This window comes from Nothoprocta perdicaria, unplaced genomic scaffold, assembly GCF_003342845.1.
Source record: "Nothoprocta perdicaria isolate Ctin4 unplaced genomic scaffold, notPer1 scaffold_0, whole genome shotgun sequence".
Classification (NCBI taxonomy): Eukaryota; Metazoa; Chordata; class Aves; order Tinamiformes; family Tinamidae; genus Nothoprocta; species Nothoprocta perdicaria.
In genome coordinates this window covers 14,495,146-14,517,596 of record NW_020454092.1, presented here as the reverse complement: position 1 = coordinate 14,517,596, position 22,451 = coordinate 14,495,146, and the positions used below count along the sequence as shown (strand labels likewise).

At 48.6% G+C, this 22,451-nt stretch overlaps 1 protein-coding gene across 1 annotated transcript; it reads left to right on the top strand.

The window, feature by feature from the left end:
* Positions 1 to 2,563: 2,563 nt before the first annotated feature.
* Positions 2,564 to 21,734, top strand: DMBX1 (diencephalon/mesencephalon homeobox 1). The gene is made up of 5 exons (XM_026035734.1): positions 2,564 to 2,612; positions 15,033 to 15,198; positions 19,113 to 19,291; positions 20,417 to 20,771; positions 21,242 to 21,734. The coding sequence occupies exons 2-5, from the start codon at positions 15,045 to 15,047 to the stop codon at positions 21,640 to 21,642; spliced, it is 1,089 nt and encodes a 362-aa protein (XP_025891519.1). The 5' UTR covers positions 2,564 to 2,612; positions 15,033 to 15,044; the 3' UTR covers positions 21,643 to 21,734.
* The last annotated feature ends 717 nt before the right edge of the window (positions 21,735 to 22,451 follow it).

The window sequence follows — 22,451 nt, the reverse complement described above, 5'->3', positions numbered from 1 at the left end:
AATATTATTTATATTATTCACGGGCGGAAGTCTTGCCTAGCAAGCGTGGGGCTTGGTGCCGGGCTCGGCGGCAGCCCCGGCTTGGGGCAGGGGGCGGCTGGGGGCGGCGGGGACCGCGGTGGCCCGGGGCGAAGCGCCCCGGCCGCGGCCGCCCCCTCCCCTGCAGCCCCCCGCCCTGCGGGCGCGAAACGCGGGCGGGTTCCGCGCACCTCGTCCCCATCCCCTCGCGTTTGGACCGCATCGACACGCTGGGGCGGGAGGGGGGTCCTGTAAATCCGTGGAAGGGGCAACCTGAGCTGCTCCTCCGAGCTAAACGCGCGATTTACTCGTTTCTGCGAAGTCGCGCTGAATTAAACCTCTGAAACACAGGCGTTTATTTAGAGGGGCTGGTTGAAGAGCAGGAGTGCAGCCGGCGGAGAGTTTTCCTAAAGACGGAGGAAATTCTTCTTCACCCAGTGAGGGTGAGAGGAATTAAAACTAAAGGTTTTTCGTCGAAAGAGTCACAAAATCTCCAGGCGAGCAGCAAGACGGGACCCTGGTGCCGCCGCGGTGGCAGGGGGTGACATTTGGTGGCCGCGCTGCAAGTGACAGTTCAGCAAAAGCAGCCGAGAGATGCTGAACCCCCCCCCCCCCACACCCGGCACCCGCAATGGGGGGCCCAGCCCCGCTAAATCCAACCAAGGAACCCGCAAAGTTTTGCCCGACACTTGTACAATTTTTGCGTTTCTTTTTGCCCCGGCTTCCGCGAGCTACAGGTCCGACACTGGGGTTTGGGGACCCGGAGGGTTATTTAGTGTTGGGAAGCATCATCTGCCTCCTCCTTTCCCCTCCACTGCTCTCCTCGCCGCTGCTCAACTCGTTGTAGGGAGCGAGGAAAGGAAGGAAGAAAAAAAAAAATGCAGTAAAAGTGACGAGTTTTGCCCAATCGGTTTCACGGCAGGAAAATAATTAAATAAATAAATCGGTGATTATTAATTATAGGAGCGGGAAGACATGCACTGGAAGCGGCAAGGGCTGCAGAGGAGCTCCCTGTCTTCGTGGGAGCAAGTAGGGTTTTTATGGAGCGAGGTTTGGAATGGATTGAAATATATTTAAATAGAATCGCCCCTGCTCTTTTTAGCAGGACAATTGCTTGGTTTTCTTACTCCTCTAAAAAAATACAATAAAATAAAATCAAGAAACAGGCACTTGGAGTCTTCTGATGTCTTGAGCCAGACCGATCCCCCCCATACTTTTTTTCTTTTTATTTTTGACAGAATTTGTACAAAATATCAAGCTCAAATTAAAAGGTCCTCTCTCCCCCTCTTATTCTTTCTTGTTCCCTTAATTCCTGTCTAAACGGTTTTGCTCTGGGAGAAGAAATCTTTTCTATAGGAGGGAGAGAGGGAAAAAAAAAACCCTTCAAGAAGAGAAGGGTATTATTGTTTTAATCCTCTTACCCGCAGTCATTTTAAAACAGGGTGTTTTGGAGCCTGAAATGGCGTCTTGTGTCCCAATCCCATCCTAAATCCTTCTGGGCTGGGAGAGAATCTAAAGGCAAGGAGCTGGCATCTATTAGCAATCTCTCTAAAGGCTTTAAACTGCTCTTTCTGCTGCGAAGGCATGGCAAAGCTGAAAAGCAAATACAACCGGCGCTCCACTTAGTTAGCTCTGCCAGATAACCAGCCCGAGCGCTGCTCGGGAAGGTACTCGCGAAAATCCCGCCGAAAAAAAAAATATGAAAAAAAAAAAAAAAAAAAAGTTTTCGAATTTTTATATCCCCCTCAAAATATGGTAAAATAAATTTCAATAAATGGGGGGATAGGGGACATTGAATGGGTGTTTATTCTATGCTGAAATCTCCCTTCTTGGCTTCTTTCTCTCCCACTTTTCCCCTTTCCCTTCCTTGTCCTGGCAACAGCGCGGACGCGGCTGCTGCCTCCGGTTCCTCCGTCCGTCTGTCCCTCCGCTGCAGCCAGCGGGGAATTTACTGTCCCATCTCTGTTAAACTGGCCAGTCCCATCTCTGTTAAAACCCAGCAGGAGAGGGGGTAGTAGGGGACGGGACTGGGGAGACCGGGGCGCAGGATGGGAGCGCGTCTGTAGTTAACACTGGAGAAAGGAAAAAAAAAAATACAGAGAGCTATCAGGATGTGCTCGGGGTGGTGCTGGGGCTGGGGGAGTGGGGGGCAAAGCTTCCCTCCATCGTGTCCTAGGGACCCCATCACCCCCCGGCCAAGGCGAGCTCTCCTCTCTCCGCCAGCATCCCGGCCACTCCCGGGGATTTAATTAGCCGTTTACACCTCGCCTTAGAGTAAATGACTGGTAAGAAGTGTTGGGGGGAGTGGGGGGGGTGCTGCGATGTATCAGCAGCTCCGCGTTGATTGACAGGGTGGAGGACCATTGAAAACCTCGCTGGGAAGCTCCCGGGTCGCTTGGAAGCTCCTTTTAAAAATCCTTCTTCAATGCTGCCTCCCGGTAGATGGCAGCTCGGCCGGGCGCGGAGGCAGCGCGGAGGCAGCGCGGGCGCGCGCAGTGAGGCGCGCGGGGGGCGAGGCCGGCGCGCAGCGGCCGCTCGCGCTGCCACGCGTGTCCGCGGGCCGGCTCCCACGGCGGGCGGAGAGGCTGCCCCAGGTAGGACATTACCGGCTCCGGGCGCGCGCGTCGGAGGGAATTAAGGCAAGTTTGGAGGCTTCTTTGCGAGGCTGGCGGGAGGATGCGCGGAGGCGGGGAAGCCCATCACGGTGCCGCGCAAGTCCTGGCAATTGCTTTGCATCCCCTCCCGAGCCCCTTTAAACTTTATTTTGGAATATGGTCCACTTTCTCCTAAGGAAACGGAAGAAGAAGGAACAAACAAAAAAAAAAATCACGGCCACACCGTATTGGGGGCGGCCGGCCTGGGGTCAGACCGGACTGCGGACGGGGAGCGCAGCTTGCGCCCTGCTCGCCCATCGGGCTACTAATGACCCGCAGGGGCTGCCCAGGGGCCTTTGGGGTCGCGGGGAAGTTTTGTGCGGGAGGGCCAGGCTGTGACAGCGCCAGGAAACGGTTTTTTTGCGGGGAAAGTCCGACGGCACCGCGTTCTGGGAAGGTCGGGGACGCAGCGGCGGCGGAGCCCGGTCCCCTCCGCGCAATCACGGCAAGATGCGCCCAAGCCCCGGCCCGCACTGTCAGGCTGCGTGATGAATTAAGGGCTTCGCAGTCGAAACCCATTTCCCCCTCCATTAGTAGCCAAGCAAATGGGGAGCCGCGTGAATATTTGCACCGCGAGAGATCTCATACATCTCATACATCTCCGCCAGAGCCACCCCTGGGGCCATGCGGTCACAGCGAGGCGAGGGCAGCGGGAGGCTGCAGCCGCGGCGGGGGAAAGGGCCTGAGCCCCCTCGGTGCCCGCTGCGGGGGACAGCGGGGACAAGGTTCCCTTGCGGGGGCGAGGTGCCCAAATCCCCAATGAGGGTGTCCCGGAGAAGGGCTGGGACAGGCGCTGGGGGGACACAGGTTCCCCTCGCCCGAGCAAGGCGCTCCGGGAAGTTTCTCCCCCGCACTTAATGTTCGGGGCACCCCATGTGGCCGCTTTATATTTTTAGGAGGGCGGGAGGAGGAATTTGGCCGCTCCTGGCAGCATCCGCTGCGTGGCTGCGCTGGGGCCGGCGCCGCCCGGAGTCCCGCGGCTCCCGGGCTGCTGCCCCCCGACGGGCGCGGGGCTCTGGAGGGCTGGGAACGGCCCGGGAGCTGCGGACGCCGCAGGATTGGGCCGTCGAGACCGTTTTCCCAGCGAGAGCCGCGCACCAAACGTGGTGCGAGCCCCGCGAAACAGAAACGAAACGAAACGCGGGCAGTGCGAGGAGCAAACGCGGCCCGCAACAGAAGGAGCTCCCGTCGAAATACTCATCCCACGGGGGGACCTTCTGGAGGCTCCCCCCATTTTCCCCCGCTGCAGTCCCCCGTCCCTCGGCTGCGTCCCGGGCCCCAGCTCGGTTTTCAGCGCCGAGGAAAAAGAAATTTCCTCCCCCGCTCCACCTCCCAACTCCATCCGTCCCCTCGGGCGGCCCCCCTCCAGTTCCACTTGGTTAGCTCAAGTTTTCCATGTAAATGACAGTAATAAATATCTAATCATGTCCCGCAGCCATCGGCGGCTCGACGAGCAGCCGGCATTAATGAGACATCCCGGAGAAGTGGGGGGGAAGAAGAAGGGGAAGGAGGAGAAAGAGGGGGGAAATGAGAGAGGAGGAAGGAGGGAGAAAAAAAAAAAAAGAGAGAGAGCAATTAGAAAGGAAGCAGGGAAGTTTTCCCGCTGTCTTCCTCAGCTTTTGCCGACGGGCCCTTAAGACCCGTCGGGGACACGGAAGGGCGCCAAGACCCACGGCCCGGGGCATCTGTGGGCAGCCCGAGCTCAGCCCCGTCCCCTCTAAATAACCCCGTTTTCCCCAAATACAGCGATTTCCCCCCTGCTCCCCAGGGGGACGGACACGGGCGAAGCGGGGGGCGCGGGCGAGTGTCGAGCTGAAGCCCTAGCCCGGCCCCGGGGCTGCCGTGTGTCCGTCAGCACCGCGATTCCCAAATAATTACCGGGGCTGGAAAGAGCTTTTCATGCTGTTTGGGGAGGAGGAAGGGGGAAGGCTAAGGCTGAAATTAAACCGTGAGAGTTGGATTTGTTCTCCTAACGCTAAACAAATGGAGTGATTACCTTCTTTCCAAACGCATCAGTCATACTACATTAAGTAGCAGAGAGCTAATTATCCCAATTAGGAGGCTGATTTATAATTAATGGCTTGGACCAAGTGATAATTGGATGTTAATGGATAACAGTTTTGTCTGAAGGAGCCTCCCGCTTCCCCCAAGGCAGGGCTGCAGGGGGGGCTCCTGCCTCCCCTGCCAGGAGCACAAAGCGCGGGAGGACGAAAGGCGCTCTTAGCTGCTAGGCGGGACCTGCGTCCCGGTCGGGCTGCGGGATCCCGGGAGAAGGGGCCACGGGGGCCGGGATGCGCTGGGCACCTCCTTGTCCCGCTGTTGTCTCCACCACGGTTTCGATCAGCCCTTGGTTTCCCGCTCCCCATCTTTCCAGGGATGGAAACTAAGGCAGGCAAAGTAGGACCTCAATTCCCTGGAGGTGCTGGGGCTTCAGCCCTGCGCCGAGTGTGTGTTTTTCTTTCAGTACTTGGACCTCAGAATTGGCACTTTAGATGTCCGTTTTTTCTTTTCTTTCTCCTTGCATGTTATTTTTTTTTTTACACCAATGAGTAAGAGCTCAAGCAAGACCCAATTGCCCCAATTTGCCCCAGCAGGAGAGAGCTGCGTTGCATCACTTCGGTTTTCAGATCATGTTTCTAAATTCAGTTTTTCCATTTGGGTATGTAAATAACTAAGAATTGTAAGGGCAGAAAATCCCTGAATGGGTGAGAATGACTTCAGCTCTCAAAGCTACCCTGTGACAGATGAGAGATTGTATTAAATTACCCTGATGTAGTCGATAGTACAATTTTGGATGTATTATTTTATATCAGAGCAAGCCAGAGAAGGTTTCCATCTTTCCGCGTTAATTCTGAATTAAACCGATCCTGATGTGCAACCCGGACATTCCCCTCACACTCACACGGGCTGGGAGGCTGCAGGGGGCTCTGGTTTCTGTCTTGGGGATGCGGCTCTGGTGCAGAGGCTGTTTCCCCTGGGAATTTGGGCCGCTGCTTGTGGCAAGGAGAGAGAAACTGAGCTGGACACGCTTCCCTGCCAGCCCGAGGTGAGGGCAGGCTGGCCAGGCAAGTTCTGTGCAACACGGTCATAGAGGGAGTGATTGTGGTGTGTTTTGTTCCCATTTATCCTTAAAAATGTCATTTATCCTTGGAAAAAAAAAAGTCATTGGGGAAGAGAGGAATCTGATGAAAACGAATCCAGGGAAAAAAGATTTTCCTCCTCTCTGCCACCCTTGCGACCAGCCCTATGAAACAACGAACGGCAGAAAAGGTAACAGGGGCCGATCTCTTCCGACGTGGCTGCCACTGCCTTTGCTGCTCAAGCCACACGCGCCCCCTTGACCAGAAGCTGTTCCCAAGGATGCAGCTGCATCGTCCCCCAGGGATCACCCCGAGGCTACCGAAATCCATCTCTTTGGGCTGGAAACGCTTCTGCTGAGGCACTGACAAACGCCAGTTAGGCTTGGACCCCTTTAAAGCCTCCGTGCTGACTTCTGCAGCTGGAGTCACTAGAGACATTCAGAGCTGCCTGGACATTATTTTTTTGTTTGTTTTTTTTCTTCTCTTTTTGAGCAGGCAGGGGGAAGCCTAGGGGAAATTGCTGAGCAAAAAGGATTCAAAGAACCCCAAATGTTCCAGTCTCTACACAGCTACTGATAAGAATAACCCACTTTGGGGGAATGTCCCCTAGAATACGCTGTAGATAGAGAGGAGGTTATTCTTTTCTTAAATGCTGCTGACCATGTAGGAAGGAATTTGTGATGTTTTGAAGTAAGTCAAAACCCTGTATGTTTTTCCCTCCAGCCTATTCCAAAGCTACTGAAATTACTTGTTCTGGCTGCTGTCTGCGGTGGGGTTTGGATTGTGCCCTTTGCGATTCCTGAAGTGAGTCTGGTGCAGCCGCAGCTGCGGGGAAGGACAGAGGCTCCGGGAGCGGGATGAGAGCAGGGCTGGGATGCCGGGAGCAGCACCAGGACACAGGGGGTGCCTGGGGCCAGCGACTCTGAAAGCGGCCGCAGCGGCTCTTTTTAGCCAGGAGCTGTGGGTGGGCTGCTGTGGGAATGGGATTTCTTCCTGGTAGCTGCTGGCACCGCGTTTTTGGGAGCAACTGCAGCCTCCGCGTGGCCAGAGCAAACACTGGCTTGACAAAATGCAACTTTAAACCGTCTGGATGACAGAGCTGGAAGCGCTGGGAGGGGCGCTTGGGAAGTTCTCTATCCTGCTGCGGTAGAGGGGAGCCAGCAGGGATGGGGATGCGGAGCGGGGGGATGCGGAGCGGGGCGGCGGCAGGCACAGGCAGCGGCCGGGAGCGCTGCGGCGCCCGGCGGGCTGGGCACTGCGCGGTGCCGTCCTGCAGCGCGGGCACCTGCTGCTGCTGCCCGAGACGCGCTGCCTGCCTGGAGCTGCCGCCAGGCCCGTGCATGTATCCAAGCCCTTATAGGAAGCATCACGTATGCCCCAGCCCTCCCCAGCTGCTGGTTTCTGTAGGAACCCTACTTCGTGGCCCTGCTTGTGCATAGCTCCTTCTTTCTTTTTTTCACCCTCTTCTCCCTGTACAAGCGGTTGAGGACAAGTGGCTTTTGCAGTGATGTGAGGAAAACAAGCAAACCAGCTTCATCTGCTGTGAAAGAAGAAAAAACTTCCACAAGGCAGATGCTTGTCCCTTTAAAGTAGAAAGCATCCCACAGCTGTATAGCCTGCGGAAGAGGTATTTTTGAGGTGTTGGTTGGTGTTTCCTTTTTTTGCTAAGGTGATCCTTGCCTGTCATCCCGCCTGAGCAGAAGCAGCCATCCCCACGCATGCTATGCCTGCAAATATCATCTGCAGGGGCAGACCCACAGTGCAGTTGTCCCTGCAGAAACATCACAGGCTCCGTATGTCGGCTTCTCCATCCCATCATCTTCAAAATTTAGTTTGTTCTTCAGGTCTACATGTTCCCAGTTCAGGAAATTGCAGGCAGTGCTGTGGCTTTGCCGCGTTTCAGCTGAGCAGGGGAAAGAGCAACCGGGATAGTCCTTCCATGCCAAGCAGGACAAGCAGCAATGACAGGAGGTAACCATCGCATCTTCCAAGGATGCTCTTCTCCCTTCCTGGGGTGTATTTAACGGTTCAGTTTGGCACCCATCACTTATTTTGCTGACTTGATGGGTGAATAACAGTAGTGGGGCAAGAAGTTACTGCTCCCTCTATCCAAGTCACCAAGTTACTCCCTCTATCCCAGTCTACCCACCAAGCAGGGCAGAGGGGAATGCGCTGGTGCCGCTCACATCCTCCTGGGATCCTGGCTGGGCTGGCAACACCAAGCACACGGTCCCTTTACCAGCCCCACGCCTGGAGTGGTGGCAGCAGCAGGAGAGGAGCTGGAAACAACCCAGTTGCCTCCGCAAAGCCTTTCCGCTGCCTTTGCTGCGTGTTGTGATTCTCCCCACAGCCTCATTATTTTGGCACAAAACCATAGAATTTCTGGCAATTTGGTGCAATCGTGTTAAGGGTGGAAACCTCTGGGGTTTTGCTTAATTTCTCGGGGCGATGTGACCGTGTGGGGCTGGGCGGCCAGGACGGCTGCAGGCGGAGCTGGTGCGGCGCTGTGGGCAAAGGCAGAGCCGGGTCCCTCCACTCCAGCACGGAGAATCCCCCTGCCAGCGCCAAGGCAAGGGGAGCGCTGCTTCTCATGCACAGCCCCTTTTACTGCAGGGAGAGGAAAGGCCAAGCCAGGCCAACCACATCTAAATACAGCTAAGTCAGAAACATGCTTGCTTTGGAAGGCATGAGAGAGACAATCTATTTTTTTTCATCCTTTTTCTCTATTTCTGCATGCAAGCAGCCAAGTTAAACCTTCAAAGCTGTTTGTGAATGTGGTAGTTGGGTTGCACAGCCCTTGACAGTTACTCCAAGCCCCAAATCCAGGGTCAGAGCCATGGTGAGGCCGGGCTGGCTGCTGCCGTCGGCATCGGGGAGCAAGGGGAGCACTGCGCGAGCAGCTCCGGCTGGTCCAGCTCCAACAGGAATCACAAGATCCGCATCAAACCCTTTGCCTTTCCCAAACTGGAAGCAGAGCAGGACCTGGAGCCAAAGGGATGTTCACTTTTAGGAGGTTTCCTTATTTATTCAGGAAAACGTTTTGGCTTTGGTCTCAACCACAAGAGCTGATCCTGAGGGCTGAGCACAACTCCCAAGGGGAAGTGGGAGCTGCGTTTACGCCGACCCAAACTGCAAGACTGGCAGAGTATAAATTATGACCAATGAAATCTAAAGGGCCACAAGAGACTCAGTGCTGCAGTGATGCTCAGTAGTCCCCATCAGCTCTGTGCTGCAGATGATGATCTCCAAGCCTTGAAAATTGTGCCTAAGTCAGATGCTCCAAGGGTGTCTTGATTTTATTTTGAGCCTTTGGAGACCACACTCTGCAGTCAGAGGCTCTAGAAATTATTTGAACGGGAGCTTCTGTAGTCGCTCAGCTTTGTTTTCTGGGGCTTGGGGTGGTGGGGAAGAGGATTTTGTAAAAGTTTAACTCTTCTGTTGCTGTGATTTTTAGTTACCTCCATCTGCCAGGGCTCGATGATTTGTCTTCTTGTAACTTGATGCTCGAGTTTGCAGAACTGGCTGATAAAATTTCCCCATCGCACCAGGGTGCTCCAAGGTTTCTTCTGTAAACCTTAGGAAACCATTGGGATCCTCTCACGCTTCCAGCATGAATAAGTGAGCGCTACTAATACCTAGAGCTGTGGTCTTCTCCAGCACCAGAGCTCTGACAGAAGCAAATATTTGACAAAGTCCACCCCAAAACCATGCCACTCTCCCTAAATGGAAGTATTTCCAGGTTTCGGATGCTCTATGTGTTCTTAAGAAATGACCTTCTTCATTTTAAGGGCTAGAGAAAGATTTCGCCTGCCTGTTGCAGGCAAGGAATCGAGTAGTATTAATAAGGTCAGTAGCAGTAACTGAACACCAGTCCCTGCAAAAATTTATATAATAAGCCAATTTTTGCTTTGGGTGGGTTGAGATTAACTCCGACTAGATCTAATTTTGAACCTGCTCTGCCTCAGGAAATTAACTGTATTTAGATCCAGGGATTTACACAGGCGTAAAAATATTGCAGGTAGATGAGAAATGAGGAATGTCAATTTTCAGAGCTGTTCTCAGTTCCTTATTCCAGTCGTAAGAAAAATCCTTTGCAAACCCGCTTTTATGATACGAGTTGCTCTGAGACTTTGGTGTTTGAATGCAAAAATACAGCGTGTTGCAGTATTTCAAGTTATTTATATTTCACCCACAATGACAGCGAGATTGTTAAATGTCCAAGGAAAGAATCTCACGTGAGGAACAAAACTGATTTATGACATGCTAGTTATTATCTTACATGATTTTGGACCCCTTTTATATCTTAAAGATTTAGGGCTATTAAAAAGAGAAGATTGAAGAAAACCTCTTGCAAGGTTCATTTATTCAGAAGCCCCTAGGTATGTAATTCATTTAGCAACAAATATATATAAAACCTATATCAGTGGATAGATTGAGCCTCTTTTCCTAGACTGTCTGATAAGTAGGGACAGAAATTTGTTATTTATCTTGCTGATTTAAAGTGTCTGAACAGGCACTCGAAGCATGAAAACATTAAGCCGAAGGGCTCCAGGATTGGGGGAATATTTTGCAAGGATTTTATTTTTGAGGATGTTTAATGCCAGTAGTAATAAGGAAGACACAAAGCAATCTCTGCTATTCCTGGTTAATAACCGACGGATTCCTGTGCTCTGTGCAGCCCGGCATGTTGCAACTTTGCTTTTTATGTGACAGGGCTGCTCCTGTTTTTCTGTCGCCTGCACCAACCCTCCGCTGAAGGTCACGGGGGAGCACCAGACATTTCTTCTGCAGTTCCTGCTTGCTGCTGCTCCCATTCCACACGCAGTGTTTTGCTTCAGGGTTCGGGCTCGAGGCTGTGCAGGGCTCTTGCAACATTAAAAGGCACCTCTGGGCAATTTATTTTCATCACAACAGAATCTGTGTGAGATTCCTTTATGTTACCTTTGGTGCTGAATTTCCTTTCTGCCAATAAGTTATCAAAATCCAGGCAGAATTTCACTAAAGTTTGTTTTCTACATTATGAACATCTCATACATGCCCCTCTTCCCCCTAATTTCTGCAAAGCGCTAAGGAAATGGTGAAGAAACATCCTGCTGATGCTGACCAGTCTCAAGCAAATGCTGGTGTTCCATTCTTGACTCCTCTGAGAAAAATTAGTCATCTTTTTAAGTTTAACCTCATCTTTTTAAGTTTAACCTCATCTTTTTAAGTTTAACCTCATAGTGTTTTTTTTTTTAGTTTGTGTGTTTTGTGTTTGCGATGACTCCCTTTTTAAAGGAGCCGGCTGAAGGGAATATAGAAAACAGCCCAAAGCCCCTGCAAAGCTTTCAGCCCCATCCCCAACCCCAAACTCACGGTGTCCAACAGAGTTTTTTTGAGCAGAGAAGCTCTCAAATCCTAAGCATTTCCTACCTCTACCTGGGTAAATTAATCAGAACTATTGAAGATGCTTCATCCATCTAGATATTCTCTTTGGTAAGAAAAAGGGTTTCCTCCGGAATAACCCATTTGAGCAAATCCACCGTCTGCGTTTAAACTCGCGGTGCTCCAGAGCCGAGTCTGCACAAGCTGCGGCTCTGTCCTAGCCAGGGTCGAGCTTGCCTGCTCTGCAGAGCACAAGTGACACTTGGGGCTGCAGGAGTCGAGACGTTTCTCCCCTGATAGGCTTTGTCACGTCTGTGTTTTGTTAAATGTCTCCTGTTCATGGCAGGTGAAGCCAAATGCAAACAGATGACGTTTTGGTGGGGAATAAAGGGATGAAGTGAAGAAGGCAGAAAGAGGAAAATACCCCCGATCTCAAATTCTTAGGTGCAATAAATAAATCTGTATTTCTTTTTCTTTCTTTCTCGGTAGAGGGGGGAAAATACAGAAGTTTAAGTCTTTCCCAAGTCTTCCCTACTCTTGTTCTTTAAAGACGTTCTCATACCTTTTTCAAATACATGTAGGGATACCAGCTGTGAGGAAGAGAAGTTTCCACACAGTGAGGAAGCCAGCAGCTATTTCCCCTTTAGTTTTCTCTCTCAGGGATGGTGCACCTGGATATGTAATTAGATACTCATTAAGTAGGGAAACTTAGCACCATTTATACAAGCTGAGAAGCCCAGGCCAGCTGGCATCAGCCCTTGGGGCTGACGATGCTGCCCTGAAGTCCAGCACCCACTTTCCCCTCATATACTACATTGTTGAGGGACATAAGGGACTTGCATCACCCTACTATGGGGTCGATGGAAAAATGGGGTGAAACATCCCTTTTCCTCCCCAATCGGCCCTGCGCTGCCCTGCCAGCTGTGTCGCTGCCCACTCAAGGCTCTACTACAAAGCAGCAGCTGAAACTTTGTCCTCTTCCTCTTCCTCCTCCTCCTCCTCCCAGCTTCTCTCCTTCCTTAGGCCCTGCAGCCAGCAGAGACATAAAAGATGCATTTGCAGATTTTGAAAATTAAAGCCATCTATACAGCCAGTGGGGAGGGATCAGCTTATTTGGTTGCTTAATGAAATATAAAGATTATTTTAACCAGTGTAAGCACTATTCGACAGCTTGTGAAACACAGCAGTGGCTTGATGAATGGCTTTCTCCATTAAAAAAAAAAATTGCTGCATGATGTATTTTAAATATTTAATTTATTGAGGCTGGAGAGTTCTCAGAGCTGACAGTTAAATAGGAATTGCTTGCAGTCTCAGTTAACTTGGCCTATTGGGTTGAACAGGCTCGCTCAGTAAATGTAAGATATCTCTTTTTTTCCCTCAGACTTTCTTTTTTTTTGCACTGAATTTGGGATGATGTATTTATGGCACAGCTGACCAGGGAATTCTGCTGGTTGCCTGCACTGCAGCATGCCAGGCAGTTATCGCTGAAGCTGTGGTGTATATTGGCCTCCTCCATGTGTCTGCCATTGTCTTTTAAGTTCCCTTATTATTATTTATTATTGCTGTGTTTATTATTATTATATTTATTAATACCAGGAGAGTTCGTGTGAATGCACACATTAAAAAAAGCCTCTAAAAGCAGCTTTTAACCAAATAAATGGAGATTTTCCCGAGGAATGGGCTTCCATTCCCACACTGTCTGCAGTGTCCTCTGAGGACTGCGTGTGCCGGGGAGCTCCCTCCTCTGCCCCTTGTTTGCCCAGTGTGCCCCTCTGGTGCACAAACAGCAGCGTGCAAAGGCGTTGGGAAACCCTCGGGCATTTATGTGGCTAGGGGAGCCAAAGCCATTTGGCCTCCCACGTATCTCCTGGCAAGGTTTCTCCCAGTGTGGATTCTCCAGTGTCTATTAAGGATTGAGGTCTGGCAGCAGCCCAGGGCAGCTAATATGTTCAGTGTCCTAGATGGATTTTCATCCCATTCACATGAACAGGATACCCCCTCAGTCCCCTCTTAGCTTGTGCATGTACCTCTTTCTTCTGCTGATTTCTCAGCTCTTGGCCAGAGCAACAAGTCTTCCTTAAGTTCTATTACAGCAGACCTATTCTCGCTTTTTAGGACAGCATCTGTACCAAAAATATCCACCATCCCCATGGCTCAATTCAAAACTAGTGTTGGCTTCTACTTTCTTCTCCATTAGAAAGAATAAAACCATAATAAGGTGTAAATGAATGTTGAACAGATTATTTTAGTTTGGGAATCTTTAAAAATTTAATTTAGAAAATTTTGAAATAAAATACTTTGAAATTGAAATTAAAATCAAGTGCTTGGATATATAAAACCAAAACAGATTGAATTTTAATATCTCCCATCCCTGGGTTTTCCAGAAACAGATATAGAATATATCTTAGGTACCCTGCCCTACATTGATGTATTTTTCAATAACTCATGTATTCATGCAAAAAAATGTCTTTCCAACAATTTCGAGCTCAAACTAGAGCAGAGCTTTTTGCTTTTAGCTTGCTTTGTTTGTTTATTTGTTTGTTTGTGTGATTTGGCTTGGGAAAGAGTATCACTGGTGATATATTTCATGTGCCACAGAGATGTGCCTGGAGCCTGGACAGAAGGTGGAAGGTGGATGTGGGGGAACCACTAAGCCTATTTTGGAGCCTAAAATTGAAGACTATTAGGAGTGAATCTAGAGCAGATGGGTAGGGAAGTCCAATGCAGACAAAGGCTACATTATGGTCTATGTAAGATCTCCCTGATGTAACCACAGCTGGACTTGTTCTCCATGAGCACCATTTGCATGGAGATGATGCGATGACAGAGTGCAAGGGATCTGGGGAAATGGGAATGGGACTGAGCAGAGATGATCAAAATGATCAAAACTAATTTCTAAGAGGCTACCTAGATAACTCGTCTGCTTTCCTTACGTTAGCACATCTGGATCTCTTCTGTCTCTGAATGGTCATTCATTGCATTGACTTTCTGTTCGATGACTTGCTGGTGGGAACAATATTTGGGGATTTATTTTTTTGTGGTAAATGTTTCGCGTCTTGTGTTCTGAGCAATGTTTCACATCTTGTCTGATGTCTGATGAAGCAGGGAAAGGGCATCCTCCAGGCCCTCTGTCATTTGTAGCATGGATGAAGGGAGCATCATTCAGCTTTTGAGACCAAATTAGGCTCAGTTTTAAAGATAGTCTATAAAGAAAAATGGTTTGAAGTTTCATACCAAGCCAGCAGTAGAAAAAAAAGCCATTAGGTTTTTTTTCAAATAATTTCCTTGCTATTGAGCTACAAGACCCCAGTATTTACTGCAAACTTTAATTCCCCCTTTAGCCATAACATTTTTGGCCCTGTTATGTTACAGATTTATTTTTCTTTACACCACATGCTTTTTTTCTCCCCTCTCTTTTTTTCTTTTTTTCTTTTTTTCTTTTGACTACCATTTGTGTTTTGTTAAAAAGAACCTTCAGAAGAATGAACGGAAATGAGTTACACATGAATGCGCTCAGATAAGACAGATTCTTTGACATTGTGGCAACAGGATCATGAAAGAGCCCACTGCAGGCAATGGCAAGGACAAAATGCCACCTGGCTCTGGGTTAAATCTTGATCAGCTCATTAAAAACGATGCTGAGAACTCCTGAAGATCCTGTATTTTTCAGTGTACCATTTCTAGCAGAGAGTCAGATGTTGGACTCTCAGCTGGGAAGCTGGATTGGCGTCACTGGTGCTTTAGGTCTGGAGGAACTAGTCTGAACCCTAGTCTAGAGCCTGCTGGAGCCGGGAGGTGACCCTTGCATGCTTCAGTTCAAGTTCCAGGTTGGCCTCTCAGAGGCTCCGTGGGGACACGAGGACGCGGGAGCAGCGTGTAGCTAAGCACCGCTCACCTGCTGGCTCTTGTTTTCCAGGTTTATGTCGCCATGCAGCACTATGGAGTGAACGGCTACTCCCTTCACGCCATGAACTCCCTGAGCGCCATGTACAACCTCCACCAGCAGGCAGCCCAGCAAGCCCAGCACGCGCCCGACTACCGCCCCTCGGTGCACGCGCTCACCCTGGCAGAGAGACTGGCTGGTAAGAACAACTTGTGGCTTCTGCACCTCCCCTTGCTGCCTGCACGAGCTAAACATTCGCAAGGAATTTCAAGCAACTCAGTGTGTGATTGGCAAACCAGTGTTTGGGATGGGAGAACATCCCGTGATGTTATGGGACATCATGCCATGGGATATGTCCCATCCAGGATGGGACAACATCTGCAGATGGGATAAGGACAAGGCTGTGTGCACCACAGCATGCCCTGACTGGAGAGCCACCAAGCCCTGGGCAGGAGAGCAGGGAAGGCAGAGCATATTTAAATCATGGAGGTGTCGACTACATCTCCAGCAGTGGCAGCATTTCTCTTGTTCTCTCCTTGGTGATAAACACTCGGTGACAATCCCATATATTCAATATATAGGCCACACTGTGCAGGCAAGAGGCGCCCTGCAGTACTGGCTGCAAATTGAACATTGCTCTTGCTCTGGAGTGGTACCTGGGGAGCTTGGTGCAAGGAGAAACACGGTGCCACTACAGGGAATTAAAATTATAAGTTTAAAAAGACACTGACATCTCTTTTAATAGTGAAGAACAGATGCCGGAAAGACCAGCTTTGCTGTTAGTAAATAACAGCCTGATGAATGCGAGCATGCAGTGATTTGGAATTCCTCACTGAGGCCCCAGACATTAAAAACTTCCTTAAAAACTCTCTCCTGCCACTCTAGGCTATAAGCAAATTCCTGCTCTTTCCATGTCACCCCTTCTTGAAATTACTTTCCATATCTTTTTCGATCAATTACTCTTTTCTCTAGTAAAAATATCTTCTTCATTTAGATCTTCTCTTGCGTCTCATCTTGACCTATTTCTTGACAGAATCCTAGCCCTTGGCTTGCATGTGGCTTGCAGGGCTTGTCCTGTCTTTTGCTTTCCTGAAAGGAACCTTTTTAGGCCCAAATAAAGTCACACATATCTTTACCTAGGGAGTGCTACTTGCACAAAATTGTTGCTGACTGGACACTGGAACAAGAATCCCTGGTCTAGAGCTTCTTGGATCTGTTCTATTTCCCATGTATTTTAACAGCACTGTAATGATACTGCCACTAAAAGGAATTGCAAAGTCCAGGCAGTATTTTATGATTCGGTAGCAGGAATTGTTCAAAAATAGTTTGCAGAGATCAGAAGTCCTGTTGCATGGTAGGGAAAATATATCTGCTCTGCATTTAAGCTAGTACAGTGCACCCACACCTGTTTGAGATCATTAAGGGCTACTCCAATGGAACGTGGGATTGAGAAGACTTTAATTCTGGCTCTGTCATTGGCCTGCAGTGATGATAGGTAGGCAAATTCTTTGTCCTGGTCATCTGTCCGGCCCTTCCCTCACGCTTGCAGCTCGTGGATGGTTGAATGGGAATGGATTCCCAAGAACTGCAGTGTGCCTTGCAGAATTTGTCCTTTGGGTGTCTCTTCCCTAGACGCAAAGATCTTTTGACAGATTTTTTGGTCGTTTGCATCTTTTACTCTAGAATATGGAAGACATAATGTCTTTGATCCTCCTAGGGGAAAAAAAAAAAGGAGAGAAGTGAACAAAAAAGGAGTAAAAGAGCTATTCCCATATTCTCTAGCAAGAAATCCAATTGGCTTTCTGACCTCTTATCTTTAAAATTAATAACCTATCTGTGAGAGAGTTGCCAAATTAAATCCCAGTGTCCCCTTGTGATCTGCTTATCTTTGGTGGGATAGGCATTACATACCTACAAGCCAGTTCCTTTGCAGTTACTTCACATTGTTACCTCTGAATATCTCTTAATGCAGGGTTATAGATCTCATTTGCCTTCTGGGGACAGTCAGAATAAAGCAGCACAAAAGCAAATGACCTTAAGTCAGAAAACAGAGGTTTCTGGATTTAACCGCAATGCCTCACCTGCAATTTATATTCTCCTTCTTGCACAAAGCCTGAAAACATAGTTAAAGCATTAAAATAATTGTTGTTTAGCTTTCGTTGGAGTAGCCAAACTTAATGCATGAACTGCTGCCTCTAGGGAGCTGGTTGGTCTAACCTCTACTCCAGAAATTCAGGCATATTCCAGCCTGCAGGTAGGCTGTTAAACCAATGTCCTTTCTTCTGATTTCTTACATCTGAAACACAAATGTTGGCTTTGGAAAATATTTCAGGGTGGCGTCTATTTCTTGTCCTAGAACACCGCTGCGTCCAGGCAGGCTGCATCATGCGTTGTTTCTGAATGCATAACGGTGCCGTCCTTGCCTCCAAGAGTGGCAGCAGCTATTACCAACGTTTTAATTCCCCGAGGAGCTGCGATACCTTGAATACAGAAGTCCCTTGTATGCAGCCAGCGCTGTATTGTGCTTGGCCAAAGACCTTTAGCCCGATCACGTCTTCTCCAGGTCGCCAAAACCACACTCGTTGGGCAGCAGCCCAGCAAGGCACTGCAAATGCTGACCTAGAATGAAACAGCTGGAGGTTTGGGAGAGGAATGTTTGAGCAGTGCAAAGCTGATTTGCTACGCTCATTAGTGAACATATTTGGAACCTGGCTGTGCAGTTCTGGGCCTGGCCTGACAGCAGGTTTTGTTTTATTGTTTACTTTCAAGCCATGATACTCGTGACAAACTCACAAACAAACAGCAACAAGAGCCTTCATCTGGCTCTGTGCACTGATAATGCTGACTTTTCCCCGTATTAGGTTGTTTTCTAATGTGCTTATCCCTCTTTTCTACTCAAAGTAATAGCCTTGACTAAATTAAAAATGATATCAGACACTATTAGAGTTCTTTTTGCATTTCTTCTTTGGGAGCAAACTTCTTGCCAAGCTGGGTATTTCATTCCAACATTGTAGCACAATGTGTTCCAGCTTGCATAATAAAGGCACTATGCTTTTATAATTCATTTTAAAATAACTTATTTTCATTGATTTAAGGAGATCCTTCCACTCCAACTAGCTGTTGTGAAACTGTAACGCTTGTGGTAAAATAATAAGCCCTAAAATAATAAGCCCGTGTCCCTAATAAGCGAGACTCAGATTTTCCCCAGCCTGAATTTCTTCTCCGCTCTCAATTTTGCAAGCACAATTTGCAATGTCAGACCTTCTGAGTAGCTCCTCCGCTGTGAAGGACACATTGCATGAACTCTGGGCTTGCAATCAGTGGGGTTGGGTTCAGTTCCTGGCTGGCTTTTCCAACCCAGATGCTGGAGAGTGTCCATCCATGGTAAAGCACGTGCTTTCAAGCTAAACAGATATAAGCACATGAGCTTAAGTGCTTTCCTGAACTGGAGCCCATAGCAGCTCTCCAATATCATGCCTTGAACAGTACAATAAGCAACATACAAGACACTAAAATAGAGGCAGCTCGGCCTGCTTTCTGGGAAGATGCAGGTGGTCTACTGTGGCCCCAGCCAACACAACAGGCATGAGGCAGCTGGGTTTGAGCTACATGGGCTCTTCCCAATGGTCAACACTGAGTTTTGTTGCGGTGTTGAAGCCTGCTGGAGCTCTGCCTTTGGTTTCAAAGAGAACATGATCATAGTGGTGGGCCCCTCTCCTCTTTGTGACAGGAAACCTCCTTACCTTGTTTTTAATTGTGTTCCCTGTGAATGTTGCTTATGTCATGATGGGATCTGTGCATCTGTAGATCATTCTTAACTAACTTTTTTTGGTTCATTTCAACTGAATTTAGCATAGGAGTCTCAAAAGTTCCCACTGCTATCATAGAAAGAGGTTACCACTCCAGAAGTCTCCTAGTCAGAGCTTTTATCTTCTCAAACACCTGAGTTACTAGCAAAGCGCATGCAAAAAAATTTGTAGAGCTAAAGTCCTTGCAAATATTTGCTATATAGGTTCACCAGATATTAACAAGTGTTTTATTCAACTTCAACATACAAATTCCAATAATTAAATTGGCCACTCTTCTTGTCTTCCAACGGCTGTACATTTCAAGACATCATTTTGGAGGCACGTTATGGATCCCAGCACCGCAAACAGAGGCGAAGCCGCACAGCCTTCACAGCCCAGCAGCTGGAGGCGTTGGAGAAGACCTTTCAGAAGACTCACTATCCAGACGTGGTTATGAGAGAGCGGCTGGCTATGTGCACAAATCTGCCTGAAGCCAGAGTACAGGTATCAATTCTTTGGTTTTTAGTGGGGACATTTTAAGAGGTCTTTTGGGGTTCCTGGAGGGTTGACTAGTTCTGCAGGACTTTCAAGATTCCTAGAGTGTAACCAAAGATTTTTGGGCAAATGAAAAAAAAAAAAAAAAAAAAAAAAAAAAAAAAAAAAAAAAAAAAAAAGCCTTTCAACCCAAGTGACACATCTGCTAAAGAAATTGTGAATCCACACGCGTAGTTTTTAAATTTAGGATTGTCTGAACTGTACACTGGTTTTCATTTGTCCTTTCACATTTCTAGGGGAGAGGTTTTAGAAACTTCAGCAAAAATCTACTTATTTATATATTTATGGTGATTTTCTGTTTTTCTCAGAGGAGCAGAAACGCAAGTAATTCCAGCTGCTCTTTTCCACCATTACCAATATTTTTAACATTTCAGGCTAAGGTTCAGCTAATGCAAAATGCTTTGTAACCTGCTGGTAGGGAGGTTCTTACATTGTTGTGGCTTTTAAAGATTAAATACCAAGTTTTTCAGTGCAAAGTAGATAAGTGGTGGCTCTAGGAAAAAACATTGTTCAGTTCTTTTAAACAGATATCAAAATATTTTTGACCCTCAGAATTTTGTCTCTGGATCTAACTAGCCAGCCAGCACCTTTATGAACTGAAAAGATACTTCTTCTAGTCTGCAGAATTTGATTAAAAAAATACGGATTCCCTCGTATGTGTTTATACCTGTAATGGCTTATTTTGACTCTTTCCTCTATAGTTCTGGTACACTGGTAAATAAGCGTTCTCAGAACCTGGTAGAGCATTGTAGCGTGATCCAGTGTAATATTCTCAAACTCAGCTATAAGCCACCTCGATCATCTGAACAAATCAGAAGGAAAAATGTTTTGTCTCAAAGATCTAATATAAAGGTACACATTTACAAAGAAGCATATTTATTGTACTATTTGTAAAAGCCCTGAGAGCAAGTAGACCTCTAAGTTCCAACAAAGTGGATAGATATTTGGCTACTGTGAGTTCGCAGGACCCAATTCCTTGGAGTTCCTTTGAAGCTCCCAGGTTGAATGATGCTGAGTCGGGGGTTAAGGAGGATTTTCACCCATTTTCTCCCCTTGCTGTCTGTGACACTGCAGGTTTGGTTCAAGAACCGGAGGGCCAAGTTCCGTAAGAAGCAACGCAGCCTACAGAAGGAGCAGCTGCAGAAGCAGAAGGACTGTGAAGGGAGCCACAATGAGAGCAAGACGGAGGCACCTGTGTTGGAGACCCAGGCCACCACCACAGAGGCTGAAAAGACCCAGAGCCTCCCGAGCGAGGTAAGCACGGACCTCAACCTCACCCTGTCGGAGCAATCAGCCAGCGAGTCAGCACCCGAGGACCAGGCAGACAGAGAGGAGGAGTTCAAGAGCACCTTGGAAGAGGTGAAAGCAGACAAGAGTGCTGGTGTGGACAGCAAGGCTTTGAACTGCAAGAGAGCAAGCCCGAAAGCAGGTAAGGGGCGGCGCGTTCATGGATCGTTGGTGGCTTTTCTAAGGGAGATGCCAGTGGTTGGATATAGTCCTTTACCTCCTAGAACATGGCATCTTGCACGTAGACTTCCCAAACTTGTCTCTCTTCTGTCAGGACTAAGGGAAGCCTGTGGAAGGCCTGACTTCTGTTGTAGCAGAGAAAGGAAAAAATATTCTGCTGAGGTTAGAACTTGGCAGAGGAACAGTGCCTACTGGCAGTAGGAAAGCACTAAGAAAAAGGGCAAACCTATTTCTAGAAACTAGCATGCCAAGCCTGGACCACGGATGTGTTTTAGCCCTCCTGAACTAACACAATCCCTCTCTCATGGGGCATTCCCAATGCATTATTTTTAGGAGAAAACCTTGCCATAGTCTGATCCCTACCTGGATGAAGATCAGTGCTGGCATCTAGCTTGTAGAAATAACCCCTATCCCCTCTGTCTCCTGCTGCAGAGTCTCCTATCAGCTCATCGGTGACGCCTTCATCCAGCAGTGGCCTGGCTCAGACCCACTCCTACTCCTCCTCACCTCTGAGCCTCTTCCGCCTGCAGGAGCAATTTCGCCAGCACATGGCAGCCACCAACAACTTGGTCCATTACTCCTCCTTTGAAATGGGGACACCCTCTGCTATGCCCTACTTGGGCATGAACGTCAACATGGCACCACTGAGCTCTCTGCACTGTCAGTCTTATTACCAGTCACTCTCCCACGCTCAGCAGGTCTGGTCCTCACCCATCCTGCAGGCCTCCAGCTCCCTTCCAAGCCTGAACAGTAAAACGACGAGTATCGAGAACCTCAGGCTCCGGGCAAAGCAGCACGCGGCTTCCCTTGGGCTTGACACCCTACCCAACTGACTGCAAGACAGGCTGCCCTCGGCCACGAGAAGATGTACCAGGGTTGGCACTAGAGGTGTCATGCCTTGAACCTCCTCATCCTCATCTCTTCCTGGAGAAAGGTGCTCCCATGCAGGGAAAACTTTGCATTTATAAAGGTCTCTTTAGCTCAGCGGTTGCATCGCACCCGTTGTGGTCTGTCAGCCTTGTCTTCACTGCTTATTGAACGAGGAAGGGGGAGAGGATGTGTATTTAGAGAGATGAACTATCCTCTGGACTGCCATCACCTGAGATGGTGAGGTTCAGAAAAAGCCCTCTTTCCTCTGTCCCCTGACACGACGCCCATGTGTTATATACACATTTGTGCCGTTGCTGCTTTCTTTGGGAAAAGAAAGAGTCCTGCTTTATTCTGTATATAGTTGGTAATGTTGAAAGCATCTGTCACCCGTGTGTTACTGTCAGTGTTACAGACCTATGACCTCTTTTGCTTTTATTCCTCCTTCTTTCTCAGTCTGAGTAGCTAGTCTCAGAGTTACAAGTTGGCCGTTGTCCCCACCACAGCTTGCAGCTCCCTTTGGGTCGGAGTCCTAAAGGTGTCTGAGATGAGGAGAAAGGATGATGCCCATCACTGCTCCACTTCTCTCTTCTCTGCTAAAGGAAAGTTTGCGTTGGCCAGGAAATAACACAAAGGTAAAATTCTAGTCCGAGCACTTCCTATAGGACAAGCATTTTCCATTGTTTTTTTCAAAAGCACTTGTTCAAAGACAGAGGACAAGACACTGGCCAAATGCTGCTGGCTATGTGAAGAAGAATCAAAGCCAAATTTGCAG